Source organism: Stigmatopora nigra, chromosome 9 (genome assembly GCF_051989575.1).
Source record: "Stigmatopora nigra isolate UIUO_SnigA chromosome 9, RoL_Snig_1.1, whole genome shotgun sequence".
Classification (NCBI taxonomy): Eukaryota; Metazoa; Chordata; class Actinopteri; order Syngnathiformes; family Syngnathidae; genus Stigmatopora; species Stigmatopora nigra.
Genome location: NC_135516.1, coordinates 10,321,953 through 10,335,790, shown reverse-complemented (window position 1 = coordinate 10,335,790; position 13,838 = coordinate 10,321,953). Strand labels below are relative to the sequence as shown.

General features: G+C 42.0%; 2 protein-coding genes across 3 annotated transcripts; one reads left to right on the top strand and one right to left on the bottom strand.

Annotated features, from left to right (window-relative positions):
- Nucleotides 1-545: 545 nt before the first annotated feature.
- Nucleotides 546-8,073, bottom strand: LOC144201271 (electrogenic aspartate/glutamate antiporter SLC25A12, mitochondrial-like). Of its 2 annotated transcripts, none has more exons than XM_077723760.1 (18): nucleotides 7,975-8,073; nucleotides 7,272-7,325; nucleotides 5,535-5,680; nucleotides 5,252-5,367; nucleotides 4,798-4,937; nucleotides 4,558-4,704; nucleotides 4,348-4,486; nucleotides 4,181-4,274; nucleotides 3,631-3,715; nucleotides 3,476-3,563; nucleotides 3,246-3,404; nucleotides 3,113-3,165; nucleotides 2,663-2,743; nucleotides 2,441-2,581; nucleotides 2,237-2,375; nucleotides 1,794-1,952; nucleotides 1,621-1,711; nucleotides 546-1,251 (listed from the first exon to the last, which is right to left on the bottom strand). In XM_077723760.1, exons 1-18 carry the CDS (start codon nucleotides 7,984-7,986, stop codon nucleotides 1,044-1,046), a joined length of 2,052 nt encoding a protein of 683 aa, XP_077579886.1. In that variant the 5' UTR covers nucleotides 7,987-8,073; the 3' UTR covers nucleotides 546-1,043. The 2 variants fall into 2 exon arrangements, with proteins under 2 accessions (XP_077579886.1, XP_077579888.1); XM_077723762.1 differs by lacking the exon at nucleotides 7,975-8,073 and adding an exon at nucleotides 7,716-7,968.
- On the top strand, nucleotides 7,472-11,654 carry metap1d (methionyl aminopeptidase type 1D (mitochondrial)). The gene is made up of 11 exons (XM_077723763.1): nucleotides 7,472-8,031; nucleotides 8,352-8,529; nucleotides 8,961-9,103; nucleotides 9,176-9,325; nucleotides 9,396-9,544; nucleotides 9,658-9,700; nucleotides 9,773-9,936; nucleotides 10,071-10,168; nucleotides 10,240-10,287; nucleotides 10,351-10,429; nucleotides 10,569-11,654. Exons 2-11 carry the CDS (start codon nucleotides 8,358-8,360, stop codon nucleotides 10,651-10,653), a joined length of 1,131 nt encoding a protein of 376 aa, XP_077579889.1. The 5' UTR covers nucleotides 7,472-8,031; nucleotides 8,352-8,357; the 3' UTR covers nucleotides 10,654-11,654.
- Nucleotides 11,655-13,838: the final 2,184 nt, after the last annotated feature.

The following is a 13,838-nucleotide window of genomic DNA, read 5'->3' as shown; positions in this document are numbered from 1 at the left end:
TTAAAATTCTAGTACTCGTGTAAAATGTCTTGATGGCAATTTTTAGCAAAATACTCATTTGGGAAAAAAAATAGTCAAGTGGCTCAAATTAAAACCAAATGGATGATTTATTTCAATAAAATGAATTTATAAGCATACAATTCAATAATAGCTCATTTGTTGAACGGTCTGTACACCAGTAACTACGTCACTTTGTTTTTTTGTTTGTTTTTCTTGCCTTGCGTAACATCGACAAAAAGCACACCATGCAGTTCTCCAATATGTCCGGATTCCATCTTGCACACTGCATGGGACTCGTAACATTTTTTATACCCGCGTACCTAATTAGATTTGTTTTACAATATGTACACTTTTCATCGTTCTCTTTGTAACGTCACACTCAAAACGAAGGTTGCAAATTTCCAGGAATTTTAAACTATTTTCATGGGAATACATATGAAGGTGCACATACGATAGTCGTCCTTAAACCTTTATAGGAGACTGACGATTTATCGATTAACCGTAATTAATGTCATTAACTTGAGTGATACCCCCCCCCCAAAATGACAATTGCAAATTGGCTATTTAAACTGTAAATGTAACAAGGGCAAGGTGACTATAGAAATGGGCCAAATTTGCGATAAATTGCAAATTAACTTAAAAAAGTGACACATTTGCAATTAATCTCAAGTTAGAAATAAATAATGCTTTAAAAAAATAATAATAATAATTATCCTGACCTAATCAACCCATTGTAACTAAGTTAAATTCCCATGAAAATGTTTTAAAACACAAGATAACCGCTAACAATCAATCCTATGCGTTTCTACCCTCTGTCCTACTCGCAAGGAGTATCAGACCCCCCCGAAAAAAAGAAAAAAAATCATAGCTACTCTTGATAAAGGAGTGCATAAGGCTGTTTCGTATGAATTTTGGAGTGCGCTATGGACATTTCCAGGAGCGGCTCGGCGCGCTTGTTCTCGAAGCTCGGCTCGAGCGCTTTGAAACGGCGGGGAGGAAAGGGGGGGACGGAGACACTTTATCGCCGACGCTCGGCGCCATCCCTAAGGGGACTGGGGGGTGGCGGCGGATTCCGGGGGGTGAATGGATACCACGCCCGAGGATTTGAATTTGGGCAAGTGCAGGCCGAACTTGTTTTCCACTCCGGCGAAGGTGGCGGCGGCCAGACGGTAGCCTCCCGCGTGATCGGCGTTGATGGGAGGGAGTTCCGAGATGCGTGACTTGGGCGTGTGTCCCGATCCCGATGGTCGGCTGTCGCGGAAAAAAAATACAAAATCAGTCAATGAGACATAGCTAGCTCGTCGCTAAAAACAAATAGCACATAGCTATTATGGACTTGGGCTATGTTAAGCCATAAATGTGTTTATCTTTCCTTTTTCAAATATGCTTATTCCTTTTTTTTCCCCAACTGCTAGTTTTACATCCACGGTTGAATCATTTTATCTTGAATTCTACATGAAGGCAACTTGAATACTAGAATTTCATGACTGCAAAATATTGTCTCACAGGCCACAATTTTGAAACCCCTGTCTGATTTTGTTTTTGCTTTGATGATAATAAAATAAATGTTCTTCATTTAAAAAGAAACTAGATTTTATTTCTAATGTGTGTAGCACTTACTGTCCTCCAAAGTCGATGTAAAACCACCTCTGCAAGAGTTCATAGGTCACCAGAGTCACGCCAAACTGGGGAGACGAGCGGCACATTCGAGCTGCGGGAGAAACAAAGCCAGATGTCCATGTTTGTTCAAGAGTTGCTGTGTTTTTCCCTTAATTTTTTTTTTCCAGGCTGACCTCCCGCTCCCTTCCAGAGAGCTCGGAAACCTTCCTCCCGCATGATCTTCTGGAAGCAGTCCACCACTCCGTTGTAGGTGGTCTGACCGGCCCGGGCGGCCACTTGCAGACGAGTCTTGATGACGTCAGCCGGCGTCACCAGCGAGGCCGCCGGGATACCTGCGCAAAAGGCAAACCACTTTTTGGGGGCGCCGTGTCAACGTTTTAGGAGCTAAGTGTACCTTCATTTATGTCTAGAAATGTTTTTTATCGCCATAACCTGGCTGAAACTTTTCGCATCTCTGGTTAAGACTTGATTATTCCCAGTTAAATGAAGTCCTTTAGCAATACCAACTGGGCCAATTTTTTTTTTTTTTTTAGAGCCTCCCAATATTTAACGCATTCATTTCCAACGACTATGATTTAACCAGTCGAATGGCATTTGAATGTAGGTTAACATTTACCTGCAATAGCGCCAGCTGTGAGGAGCTGTAAGGCTCCCAGTTGACCATGCTCATCCGCCATGGCGGCCTTGAGGTGGGCGTACGCAGGGAAATAGATGGCCGAGAAGGGGATATCCCTCAAGAAACAGGCTTTGGCCCCCTAAAAGAAAAAAACAAAGGTCATTGGCCTGATGGAGAGGGGGCGGGGCCATCTGCCACATTTACCTTGTAGAGTCCGAAAAAGCCCAGGTCTCGCACTACGTTGAGCGCGCTAACCCGAGGCCCAGTGGTGATCTCGCCCGCCACTTGCAGGCGGATCTTGACGATCTCCAGAGGGTTGGTGAAGATCACCTGGGAGCCCCCGGCCTAGGGCGAGGACGACGAAGACGAGAGTGAGTCAGTGTCACTGTCGGGAAGACAAAGACGAGGACGAGGAGAGACACTCACGCAGCTGCCAGCCATGATCTCGGCCAGCAATGGGATGGAGTTGTCCTTGTCGGTGAACTTGTCTCGTACAAAGTCGTTCACCTGGAAGGACAACGTTGGGGCGGAGTCAAGTGGAGGCGAAATTTCCACTGGTAAGTGTAGCTTTTGATTCAAACCTGCCGTATTTAGTTAATTTTTACAAACATTTGTTTTACTTTGAAATGATCCAAATAGTATTTTTTTTAGTTCCTCCTAAGAGTAAATATTTACTGATTCATTTTTCTTACCTTTTTTTTGACTGGTCTATATAAAGTAAATAGCCCCTATATTTGTTATTAAAAATTTGACATACGCTCTTAATTAAAATCACAAAAATATGTATATATTTAAAAAAAAAGGAAATATTTTGCAACTCCATTTTTTAATTGAATGTATTTTAAATTAATGAATATTTGAAGAAAAAATACCCACAGTGAGTTTGATGGCCTTCTCAGGTGCCACGCCAATCAACTGGGGGACCAGACCTGTCGAAAGCAAACTGTCAAAGCAATGATGAGGAAGCGGGCGCGCTTTCCTCCCTTGGGGGTGTCGTGTCCCACCTTACCTCTGTAGAAACCAAAAAAGCCTTCGTAGCGAAGCACTTTCTTGGCGCAGTCAAAGCTGTTCTTGTACATCAGCTCGCCCACAAAAGAGCCCGTAGACCTCTGGTTCTGCATCCTGGTCTTGACCAAATCGATGGGGTACACCGCCGTGGCGCCGGTGGCTGCGCCCAGTCAGGCGTGATGGGTCAAAAAAGAAAAAGCTCTCCCGCGATTGGTTCCTAGCTTAACTCACCTCCGGCGATGGAACCCAAGGTGAACCTGTAGGCCGATTCTGCCGCTTGGAGCCAAAAGGGCCTGGAAATCTCCCCTTGAGGCTGAGACTGCCGTGAACGGGTAGGAAGTGAGCGGTCGTATGTAGCCAATGAGCAGGCGGCGGCCGTGTCTTACCTGTTTTTGGGTTTCGGCCAGGTTATAGGGAAGACTTGCTTCTTCTAGTGGAGCTATTCTCTCGATGTCGGCCAGATTCAGCCGCCTGGAGCAACATTGTCATCAGTTGGCATCAAACTCGTGAGTATTTTCGTCATTGGAATGCCTTATTGTACAAATGTATGTACTTCAAAACTAGGATTGTTGCTGATAATCAACAACAATCAGACAGGCCCAATCCATAGGAAATATTTTGCCACAATATTTCTAATGGAATGTATTTTCATAAATATTTGAAGTAAAAAAAATATTATAAATGTAATTATAGTTCGTATTCAAAAAAACACCAAGTACTGTTTTTATGATCTGAATGGAAGCTCAATATTTTTAATGTCCTTTAAATGGTATATTTTCAAAAATCAGCACCAAAAAATTTATGTTATCAGCACAATTTTACAAGCAGCTAAAGCAAACAAAATGACAAGAACCCTGAGATGAAACAATATTGACCAACTGATAAAACGTGTTAAAGTGAATCGATTTGTTAGTTTAATAGTGTTTGTTTATTTACCCTGAGGGGGAGTGCAGGGCTGATAACTGGTACAAGATATCAATTTCCATCGGTGTGATTTGACCAAACTTGTTGGCGGCGTGAACAAACTCCTCTGCAAGGAACAGATAAGATTAAATTAGTTGCGGAATGGCCACAAATACCCCTAAAAAAGCCACAAAAAAGACCTTTGGTGACCAGCGTGTCATTCCAGGAACCGGCCAGCGTGCTGTAGATCTTGCGGATCAGCTCCATGTTGTTGAGGAGCGAGTTGAAGGCGTTAAAGTACGAGAAGCTGACCAGGTGGGAGGTGCTGCCGCCCGCCGCCTGCAAAAAAAGGTGGGCGGAGTCATCCGATTTGTATTATTATTATTATTTTTTTGCCCAAAGCCGCTTACTGAAACAAGGTTCTCCTCCACAAATGGCGTGAGCATGTGATGCCTGATGGTAGCCATAATGTCGCTGAAATCCAAAGCGGAGATGACGCCATTTTTCTCTTTGTCTTTTTGGGCGAAGGCCTGCCTGGCGTGCTCCAATTGCAGCTCCTACCAAACAAAAAAAAAACGGGAAGCCACGAGCCATTAAATAGACAATTGTTGGCTGGCGTCAAACGTTGGATGATGGTGAAGCTGACTAACCTGCAAGAACTGCGTGAACTCGAGGTAGTTAAGCCGTTTTTTGCGATTCCGCCCAAAGTGCAAATGGATAAACTCGCAGTCCCAGTTAAAGGGAATATGGTGGTGCACTGTCGTCTGGCTGAAAATGTCCCGCACATTCTCTGTGGCGACAACACCCCGTTATCATGATTATTACCGTATTTTCTCGCATATAAGTCGCCCCTGCGTATAAGCCAAACGTTGTTTAGCGCTTTATCTGTTTATCTTTTCTCTATTTTGAACCGTATTGGCCGCATTGTCTTGCACGTCAAATTTAATTTGTGCGTATATAAGCCCTAACCTCCATTCAGTCATTTTTTGGAGCGACAAATACAGCTTACAAAAATACGGTAATCAGCATCCCCGCTAACCAATTCTATCTTTTCCAGACTAACCCATCACGTGATGTAAAAAGGACAAAAACAAGAGAACGTACCGAAGGAAATGTCTCCAGTTCCGGTCTTGTCAAAGAGCTGGAAGGCAACTATGAAGAGAGCGTCAGGTGCGCACAACGCGGACTCAAACGCAAGAAACTCCTGGAATGAGATCAGCCTGTCAAAGTAGCCAGACCATAAAAATATTATTTGATCCAGCGGAATGGACGGAAAATCTCGACATAAAACACAGTGCGGGTGAGTCCTCTACCTCTATCTTCACGCGCTAACGGTAGCGAGTACGCTATTGGGGTTTCTTAACCGTTTGTCGGTAACGTGACTCACCCGTCCTTGGTGGTGTCGGCCACGGCAGCCAAAAGTTGCACGGTTTTGGGGTTGTGGTGGATCTGGGTTTGCAGGCCTAGATACTTCTGGACAAAGTCTGCCGGGGTCATGAACCGGTCTCCCTCCTTGTCCACTTCGCTGGCATACTGGAAAAAAAAAATGGGAAGAAACATTTTAGTCCTTAAAACCAGACGGTAATATAAAAGTTTATAGTGAAGGAACGATAATACAAAGAAAATGGGGGGGAAAGTCCAAATAATGATAATTAGACACCATTACATTGCTATTATTGACCAACGGCGGCAGGTCTTGGAACCAATTAACCACCATGAATGAGGGATTACTGCACACTACATTCACACGAGCGCTATTACATAACGAGCTTAATGTGACGCGTGAGCATTGCTTTACATCATCAACGCTTTTGTTCATTCCCACAGCTCTCGTGCTAATACCGTCAATAAATGCGTTTGTTTGGCAAAGACGTCAACAAAGGCTTTTTAGAATAGTCCTTCGTTACTGGAACACAATTAGAAATGTTTGTTAATCACTCGACAATGATCAAAACAACATTTAGTCAAGTCATAATTTTGTCTTTCAAATCCTCAACACTTTTGATGCCACTTTCTCAACAATTTGCAGCTTTTAAAAATACTTTAATCTCACTATTTTCCACATGAATCTGTCAAAGTCGACCTCAAGTCAAGTCTAAGAAAAACTTTTAACCTTTTATGAGTGAGCAAACAGCTGAGCTTGTCTCAAAAGTCATCCCATTTACATTTTGCTAGGTGTCCTATTTCTGTTGTACGTTTCACCTCAAGAAATTCGGTCTTGCCGACCGACCCGCACGCGCACATAAATCTTTATGCATGTGTGTGTGTGTGTGTGTGTGTGTGTGTGTGTGTGTGTGTGTTATTCGACCCAATGTGTGTATACCAACACGGACGGGCTTTGTCATGCAACGCTCACATGGCCAGTCGTGAAGGTTAAATACTTATAAAAATAAACCAAGACATCTTACAAGATTGCTTGAGTACGACTTTGAATCTGAAACGTGAGCACCAGTAAGCAAAAGTTTTAGCTGACCACGTCATCTTTCAGCCTCACACTGAGGGAAAACAACAGTTCCAAAGAAGTAACAAACACACCCAAAACAATGCCTATTAAGTCATCCAATCAAAACAGTGAAGGCTCTAAGCTTTGTCTTATCTGTACATTCAAGAGAATATGTTCAAATTGGAGTTTCACGGTTATAGAACAGCCTTTTATGACAATTTAGCCATGGATGAGAGAGTAATTGAAATCCTGTGACACCATTTTGCTCGCTTTCCTGGGGGGAAAAAACAGGCGACTCAAACTTTTTCAAACCATTAGCTACAAATGGTAAATGATGATGACATTAACCTTCCATCTATTTTGTATAGGGAGAGGTCGCCTGGGATTGGCCTCCCGGTTAAAAATGGATTGGAATGACATTAAAACATGAGCAGTTTCAAGTTCAATTGGACGTCCAGAGTCGTCTGTGGCAGGTAAGAAGTTAAACACTATGTTTGTTATTTAGCTTTTTTTAAACACATTTATAGCCCGCCTAGTCAAATTGGATTGGACGTCTAGCACAGTCAATGGCAGCCAACGAGTACAATGAGGGATAACGTTTGTCACAATGTGTATTACTCCACAACCAAAAATAGCACTTTTAAAATTCAGCTTAATTATTTAAACGTGCACAAATCTCACCTTCTGGAAGATTGCTTTCAGCTCACTCGGATCCCCCCGTTTGGTTGATTGCACCTGCAAATTATACAAAATATCAGTCATAATTCGAATTTGAAACGGTTTTCATACCCCCTAGCCCTTTAAAATAGAAATCATGCAAATTAAAGGAATGCGTGGGTTGCCAGAGTAAAGAAAAGACGCGTTCGCTCTTGAAGCTAACTTGTGCGCTATCAAAGAGAACCGGACTGGCGGCAGACCCTCGCCCGCCCAGCTAAACGTCACCCACCGGTCGGAGCTTCGAACCGGAGCCGGTGACCACAAGCTAACCGAGCTAGCACAAAAAGGACGCGACCCGTTACAATGACACGAGAAAGGGCAGCAGACGCTAGTATTTAACGGGAGGTTCGATAGGGGGAAAAGCGTCTCTTTTTTTTGTTTTGGTGTCAGGAAGAAAGTATGACTGACAGCTGGTTAGCATTACGGAGCTATATCCTCCCTCCAAGCTTGTCGGGAAGTGTCATCAAGGCCAGGCAGCAGCCGACCGAGCACCGGGGCCGGGCGTCAGCTAGCCCGGTGATGCTACAAGGCAAGGCTCCGAGCACGACGCCCGCTCGTCCCACGCACGTTCGCCTCGACTCTTCCTACACACGAAAACGAGCAAAACACCAAGAGACATGACAGAAGTAGGGTTGGAAATGGGCAAAGAGAACGATGCCGAAGTCACCTTGACCGCCATGCTGGTTTGACGTCACCCGCAGTGAGTGAGAGAGAGAAAGAGTGGGTGAGAGAGAGGAAGATTCTCCGTGAACGCCCACCGGAGGGCTGTGCTACGACTATATTAAAAATCATAAAAATAGTATTACCAGAACACATTATATTACGAACTTTAGTTGCTTGCATAAGCAATTTTTAGTCTTTTCCTGCAAAAATGTCATCGTCAATGACATTGACAGGAATAACATTTGAAAATTTGACTTAATTTGGAGTGAATTATGATTTTTTTTAAATGGTGCAATACATTTTGTGTGGATTTAAGTTTTCAATCCACTCGTTAACCTTCATTGACTTTTTGCCATGTTTTACTGTCATTGACGGAGCTAGACGTCAATGTATATTCTGGTTGGTTGGATGCCGGCTCCAAGGAGTGGTGGAAATTTGGGGGGTGTGGTCCTACCACACAATCCTGCTGATTGGCTGTTCCTGGTCACGAGACTGCTGCACCATGTGACACAAGCACTAATGGCGTCCTACTGCACAGCTGCATTTCTAACGAGATCAAGTAAGGAGTTTAACAAATCACTAATTTCGGATAAACATAACGGATAATTTCAACAAAGCAACAATTTTACGTTGACCACATGACATTAACATGTAATATTCTTTGGGAAACGTTTATTATGGGCGTCAAGTACACGTGAATTTGCAGAAACAACATTACTGTCACGGTTGACACATGGTAATTGCTTCTATGATGTTGAAACTTCAAATTATCTATGCAAACACCAACTCTTTCCCCAACCCTTTATTTATTTATTTTTAATAATATTGTTGTATATAATGTGTTAGTATCTGATACTAGCATGATACTATCATATTTGAGTAGTTATAGACCATATATTACCTTCCGGTGAATGAACGTTTATTGTACTGTTTGTTATGATCCAAAAGTTTGGAACTTTCGTGAAAATTACATTTTTCCATGTTTTGCAGGACTGGCTGATGCCTTTTGCCGAGTACGCGGTTTGGAGCAATGCCACCCACGCCGCTGCTTTTTCTGGAGGAAATGGACCAAATCCCATCCGCACAATGTCGTTCGCCCAGCGACCGTTCTGCCTGGCTACCCCGTGCCCAAGGTAAAGACTTTTTGCCCATTTTGTAACCAATTGGCCGATCTCCCACCACATTTTCTCCTCCCTGCCTTCAAGCACATCGAGCGCCCGGATTACGTCGGCGCCGGCTCGGTCCCGGAATGGCCCGACTTTATCGAAATAAAAAACCCGGAGCAAATCGAAAGTCTCGCCAAGGCGTGCCGACTAGCTCGACGCGTGCTGCTATTGGCTGGGAGAAGCCTGAAAGTAAGCATCGACGCCAACACGCAGCTCCTCTTTGCGTAAAATATCAATGTTTTGATGCCTTTTTTCTCAGGCGGGTATGACAACGGACGAAATAGACTTTATGGTACATCAGGAAACCATCCAGCACGATGCCTATCCCTCTCCGCTGGGATATGGAGGTTTCCCAAAATCCGTTTGCACTTCGGTCAACAACGTGGTGTGTCACGGAATACCTGACAGGTGCTTACATATTTTATACCACCAATAGGTGACAGCCATTAATCTTTATAAATTAATGTCAACGAGCGGGATTTTCTTTAACCTGCATTCATCTTTTATTCATCTGCCTGCAGTCGCCCCCTTCAGGACGGAGACATCGTCAACATTGATGTCACGGTAAGTTGAGCGAACCGGCGCGCAAAAAAAAAAAAGGATAACGTGAAGCCCCATTCTGCCTGCCCACAACAGGTGTATTTGGACGGTTACCATGGCGATACGTCGGAAACCTTCCTGATCGGCCAGGTGGATGAAGTCGGACGGCGACTGGTGGAAACGGCCAGGCGTTGCAGGGATGACGCAATCGCGGCGTGTCAACCCGGGGCGCCGCTCTGCGTTATCGGGAACACCATCAGGTAGGAACTTGTGACAAAAATATGCACGTAAACACATGACCGGTGCAATGTGTAATAAACACTGCCGTTTGTCACGATGAGCTATTCGAAATGCGCTAATTGCTAATCGCTAACTATAAATATTGGCATTCCAGCGAAATAGCTCACGCAAACGGATTCCAAGTATGTCCTTATTTCATCGGCCACGGAATCGGCTCCTACTTCCACGGCCACCCTGAGATTTGGCACCACGGTGGGTCATCTTTGGACATTTTGCTTCGTTTGGCCACCATCTTTCTAAATCAGCCCTGTCCTTATTTCCAGAAAATGACAACGACACCACCATGGACGAAGGGATGACTTTTACCATAGGTGAGCTCAATCTCGGTTCTTGCGTTGGAACCAATCACTGAGTTTCTGTCGCCCTCTGGGCAGAACCCATCTTGATGGAGGGATCCCCAGAATTTCAAATCCTGAAGGATAAGTGGACGGCGGTGTCCGCAGACGACAAAAGGTGATTTTTAAAATTTCTTCTCATAGTTTTTTTTGCGTTCGTCGTTACAGTCTGACATTTCTACCTTTTTGTTTTTGGCGCTGGTCGTTAAACGTGTGACATTTTATTCCTTTTTTTTCTTTCTTTGTTTTTCGCGCAGATCGGCTCAATTTGAGCACACGGTAGTTATCACTTCGGACGGAGTGGAAATTCTCACTAAACTGCCAGAAGAGGACAACAGTTGACGTGAAGAGATCAAAACGGGAATCTTAGGGATTGTTAACTCGAGCCAAAAAAACTCTAAAGCAACAGGACACATTTTTATTTTGTAATATATCTCTTTCACTTTATTTATTTTTATTTGGGCGTCTTCAGTGAACTATGTGAGAAATTATGCCAAGTTGGCGATAGAAAGAGAGAAAAAAAGTGCCCCGAGGTTGCCTGTTTTGCAACTTTTCACTTGCGTACTTTTGTAGGTTGGGCACAAATAAAAACCCAGCCAGGAAATGAGTCACACCCTTTAATTATGTATTTTCTTTATCTTATATTAAAAGATGAAGTGCACTGATAAAAATGTTCATGATTCAGTCGGTGGCGTAACGTATGAATCGGATGATGGTCATCAAATTGTTAAAGGGGGTGAAGGGAAGGCGTGAGGGAGGAGTGGCGGGGTGAAGTTACGAAGAAAATCATCAGCAATTCATCCTTCATTCCTTTCCGGCACGTCGGGACTCGTTGCCCACCTTTTGTGGAAAAGAATTTGGTTCATTTGGTGCTCCTCTAAGTTATCTAACAAGAATGAAGTAGCTATGCAAGATTTTCTTTTTCAAATTGTGTTTCTAAAGCTTGCTACGTTGGCAAAATGAACAATATTTCTTTTAAAATTATGTTTATTTATTTGTCCACTGTTGCAATTTTTTTGAGCCCTACATTAAATTCTATGAATTGTATTTCTTTCTTTATATATCATTTCATATATTTTAATGGAGTTTCTTTTAGTAAATACATGCTACCAAAACCAGATTTCTAACTCTTTAATTACAGAAATTTGGGTATTGAGTTTTTTTTTTTTTTTAGCTTTTTTTTAACTCTTCTTTTAAACTTTTTTTTTAGTTAAGACATTTCCATTTTTTCCCCAATCTGATTTGCTACATTTAGTTGTTGTTATCATCACTTTCATATATTTATGCTACATTTTTTTTGTATTACTACTATTCCATGTATTTGACGTCCATTCCATTTCCATGTTTTTTCTCCACAGAACGCTGACGGCAACATTTGTGTGACATTTCTCAAATCCCACAACATGTTCATCGGCCAGGGTGAAATTTGAAGCTGCGATTTATCACACTTTGCCGACATCCCGCTCGGGGGCGCCGCAGGAATTCCGGGATTCCACGTAAAGCCGCCAATACGGTGAGTTTCCCTTTAACACCTGCTTTTTTCATAATCCATTTTACACACAATCATAAAAAACACAAAACACGGACACAGACAGTTTTTTTCCCAGGGCAGACGTAGTCAAAGTACCTAAAACCCCCCCAAAAAACATTCAACCCTAATTAGAAAACTTTGTAAAGTGGTGTTTTCTTTCAGCTGTATAACCGGTTTTGGCCAGATCCAATCACAAAGCAAAAAAAAAATATATATATCTGACCTTTACCGTACCTTGTGTTTTGAGTCGAATGTCTCTATTTATCCGTTAACAATACTAAAGATGGCTAGTTTAAATTCTGAGCTTAAATTCTCCATCTTACATTCCGGTGAAACACAAAAATGACTTTCTGACAAACAATAAATACATTTTTTAAACTAGCCATCCTAGTTTTGGCATCTTTAAAAATTGTCTAGCCAACTCTGAGCATCACAATCTTCAGAAAGACATCTTTTGTTACAAAATATCATAAATCCGCACTGCAAAAACACGGCCGCTGTTTTGAGAAAACACAACAAAGCCATGAAAGAGTCCATAAATGAAAAAAACAAGGTTAGCCATTAAGAGGGAATCTGGTGACTTTAGTTTACGGTCAACCTCACGCAAACATTCCTACAAAATCAACCTTAACTGAAGACACACACTGTCATAAAACACTTTTTTTTGGAGTTCATGTCCGCACAGAATAATTATTACATAATATTTGTACCTTCTTTGTTTATGGTCACTGTTATTTTATTGTCTAGTGTTACCTCACCAGCTGTGTTCATAGTTTAAATAAAACAAGTTTATGGGATTTATCATTAACCCAAGGCCACATATTTGTACAGTACCATAAAAAATACACACACACACACACACACCTGACACTTGTTCCTCTTTTTAATCTGACACTCCCCTCCATATTTAACAACAAACACAACCGTCACGTTTTCAAAATGGCGCTGAAAAATATGACTTCCAACATGTAAATTTGATCGTGTTGTTCAATATTTTAATCAAAATGTATTTCTAACCATGTTGACCCATTATTTCCTAATTAAAATAGCACTCCATTACAAGTCGATTCAAGTCGTAATAGTTAAACAGAATCAAACTCGGGCCTAATTAGGACCAAATTTGTAACAATTTTAAACCGTTAACTCTAGCTTTCACTAGCAGCTCCTCTTTGTGAGCAATTGAAAGGTCAGAAAGGGAGTGTTTTCTCCCTTTGCACACCATCCACCTCTGATAAGCAATGCAATTAATGGCGCTCTTTTCATGGCTTCAAAACAACCCAAAAAGTACAGTACAGTATGTGGGTGGCTTTTCTTTGGTGCTCACTCTCTCTCTCTCTCACTGTTTCTGTCTTTTTGGCTGTGTCCTCTTTTTTTTTCTTTCCCCCCGGGGTGCACACAAAGCCGGCGTTGTCCGCTGACACGTTGCGTTGCGAGGAACAAGTGCCGCGTCTCATGAAATGCCTTCCAAAAACGTCACGTCGTGTGGGAGTCACCTTTCAACGTCCGCTCTTTATGATCTCTGTCTGCCATTTTATGCTAATTGGTGTTGCTAACAAATATATCATGAAATGTTCATTTATATTTTTCATATATACATATTCTCCTTCAACTTGGCTGAAAACAAATTCAGTTTGTAAAATAATATTTGTTGTCACTTAATTTAAAATATATACTCTTAAGAATACTTTTTTATAATATATTTTCTTAGTATAGCTTAACACAGGGTGTATCCTGCCTGCTTTTGTTATCAAAGGTAGGCTCCAGCACCCCCGTCGGCAAGGAAGATTATTGATTATATTTTATTTAGAATATAATTTTGAAAAACTTTTTTAAATTTCAAAACAATGTTAATATATATACCAGAGGATAATTGATTCCATTAAAAATAGGATTTAAACAGTCTTAAATTATAAAAAAAATAGATGTTTTTTCTACGTATGAATGATGGAGTTTTTCGCATTTGAGTGGTGCTGTTTTTTTCTTGAAATATGATGAA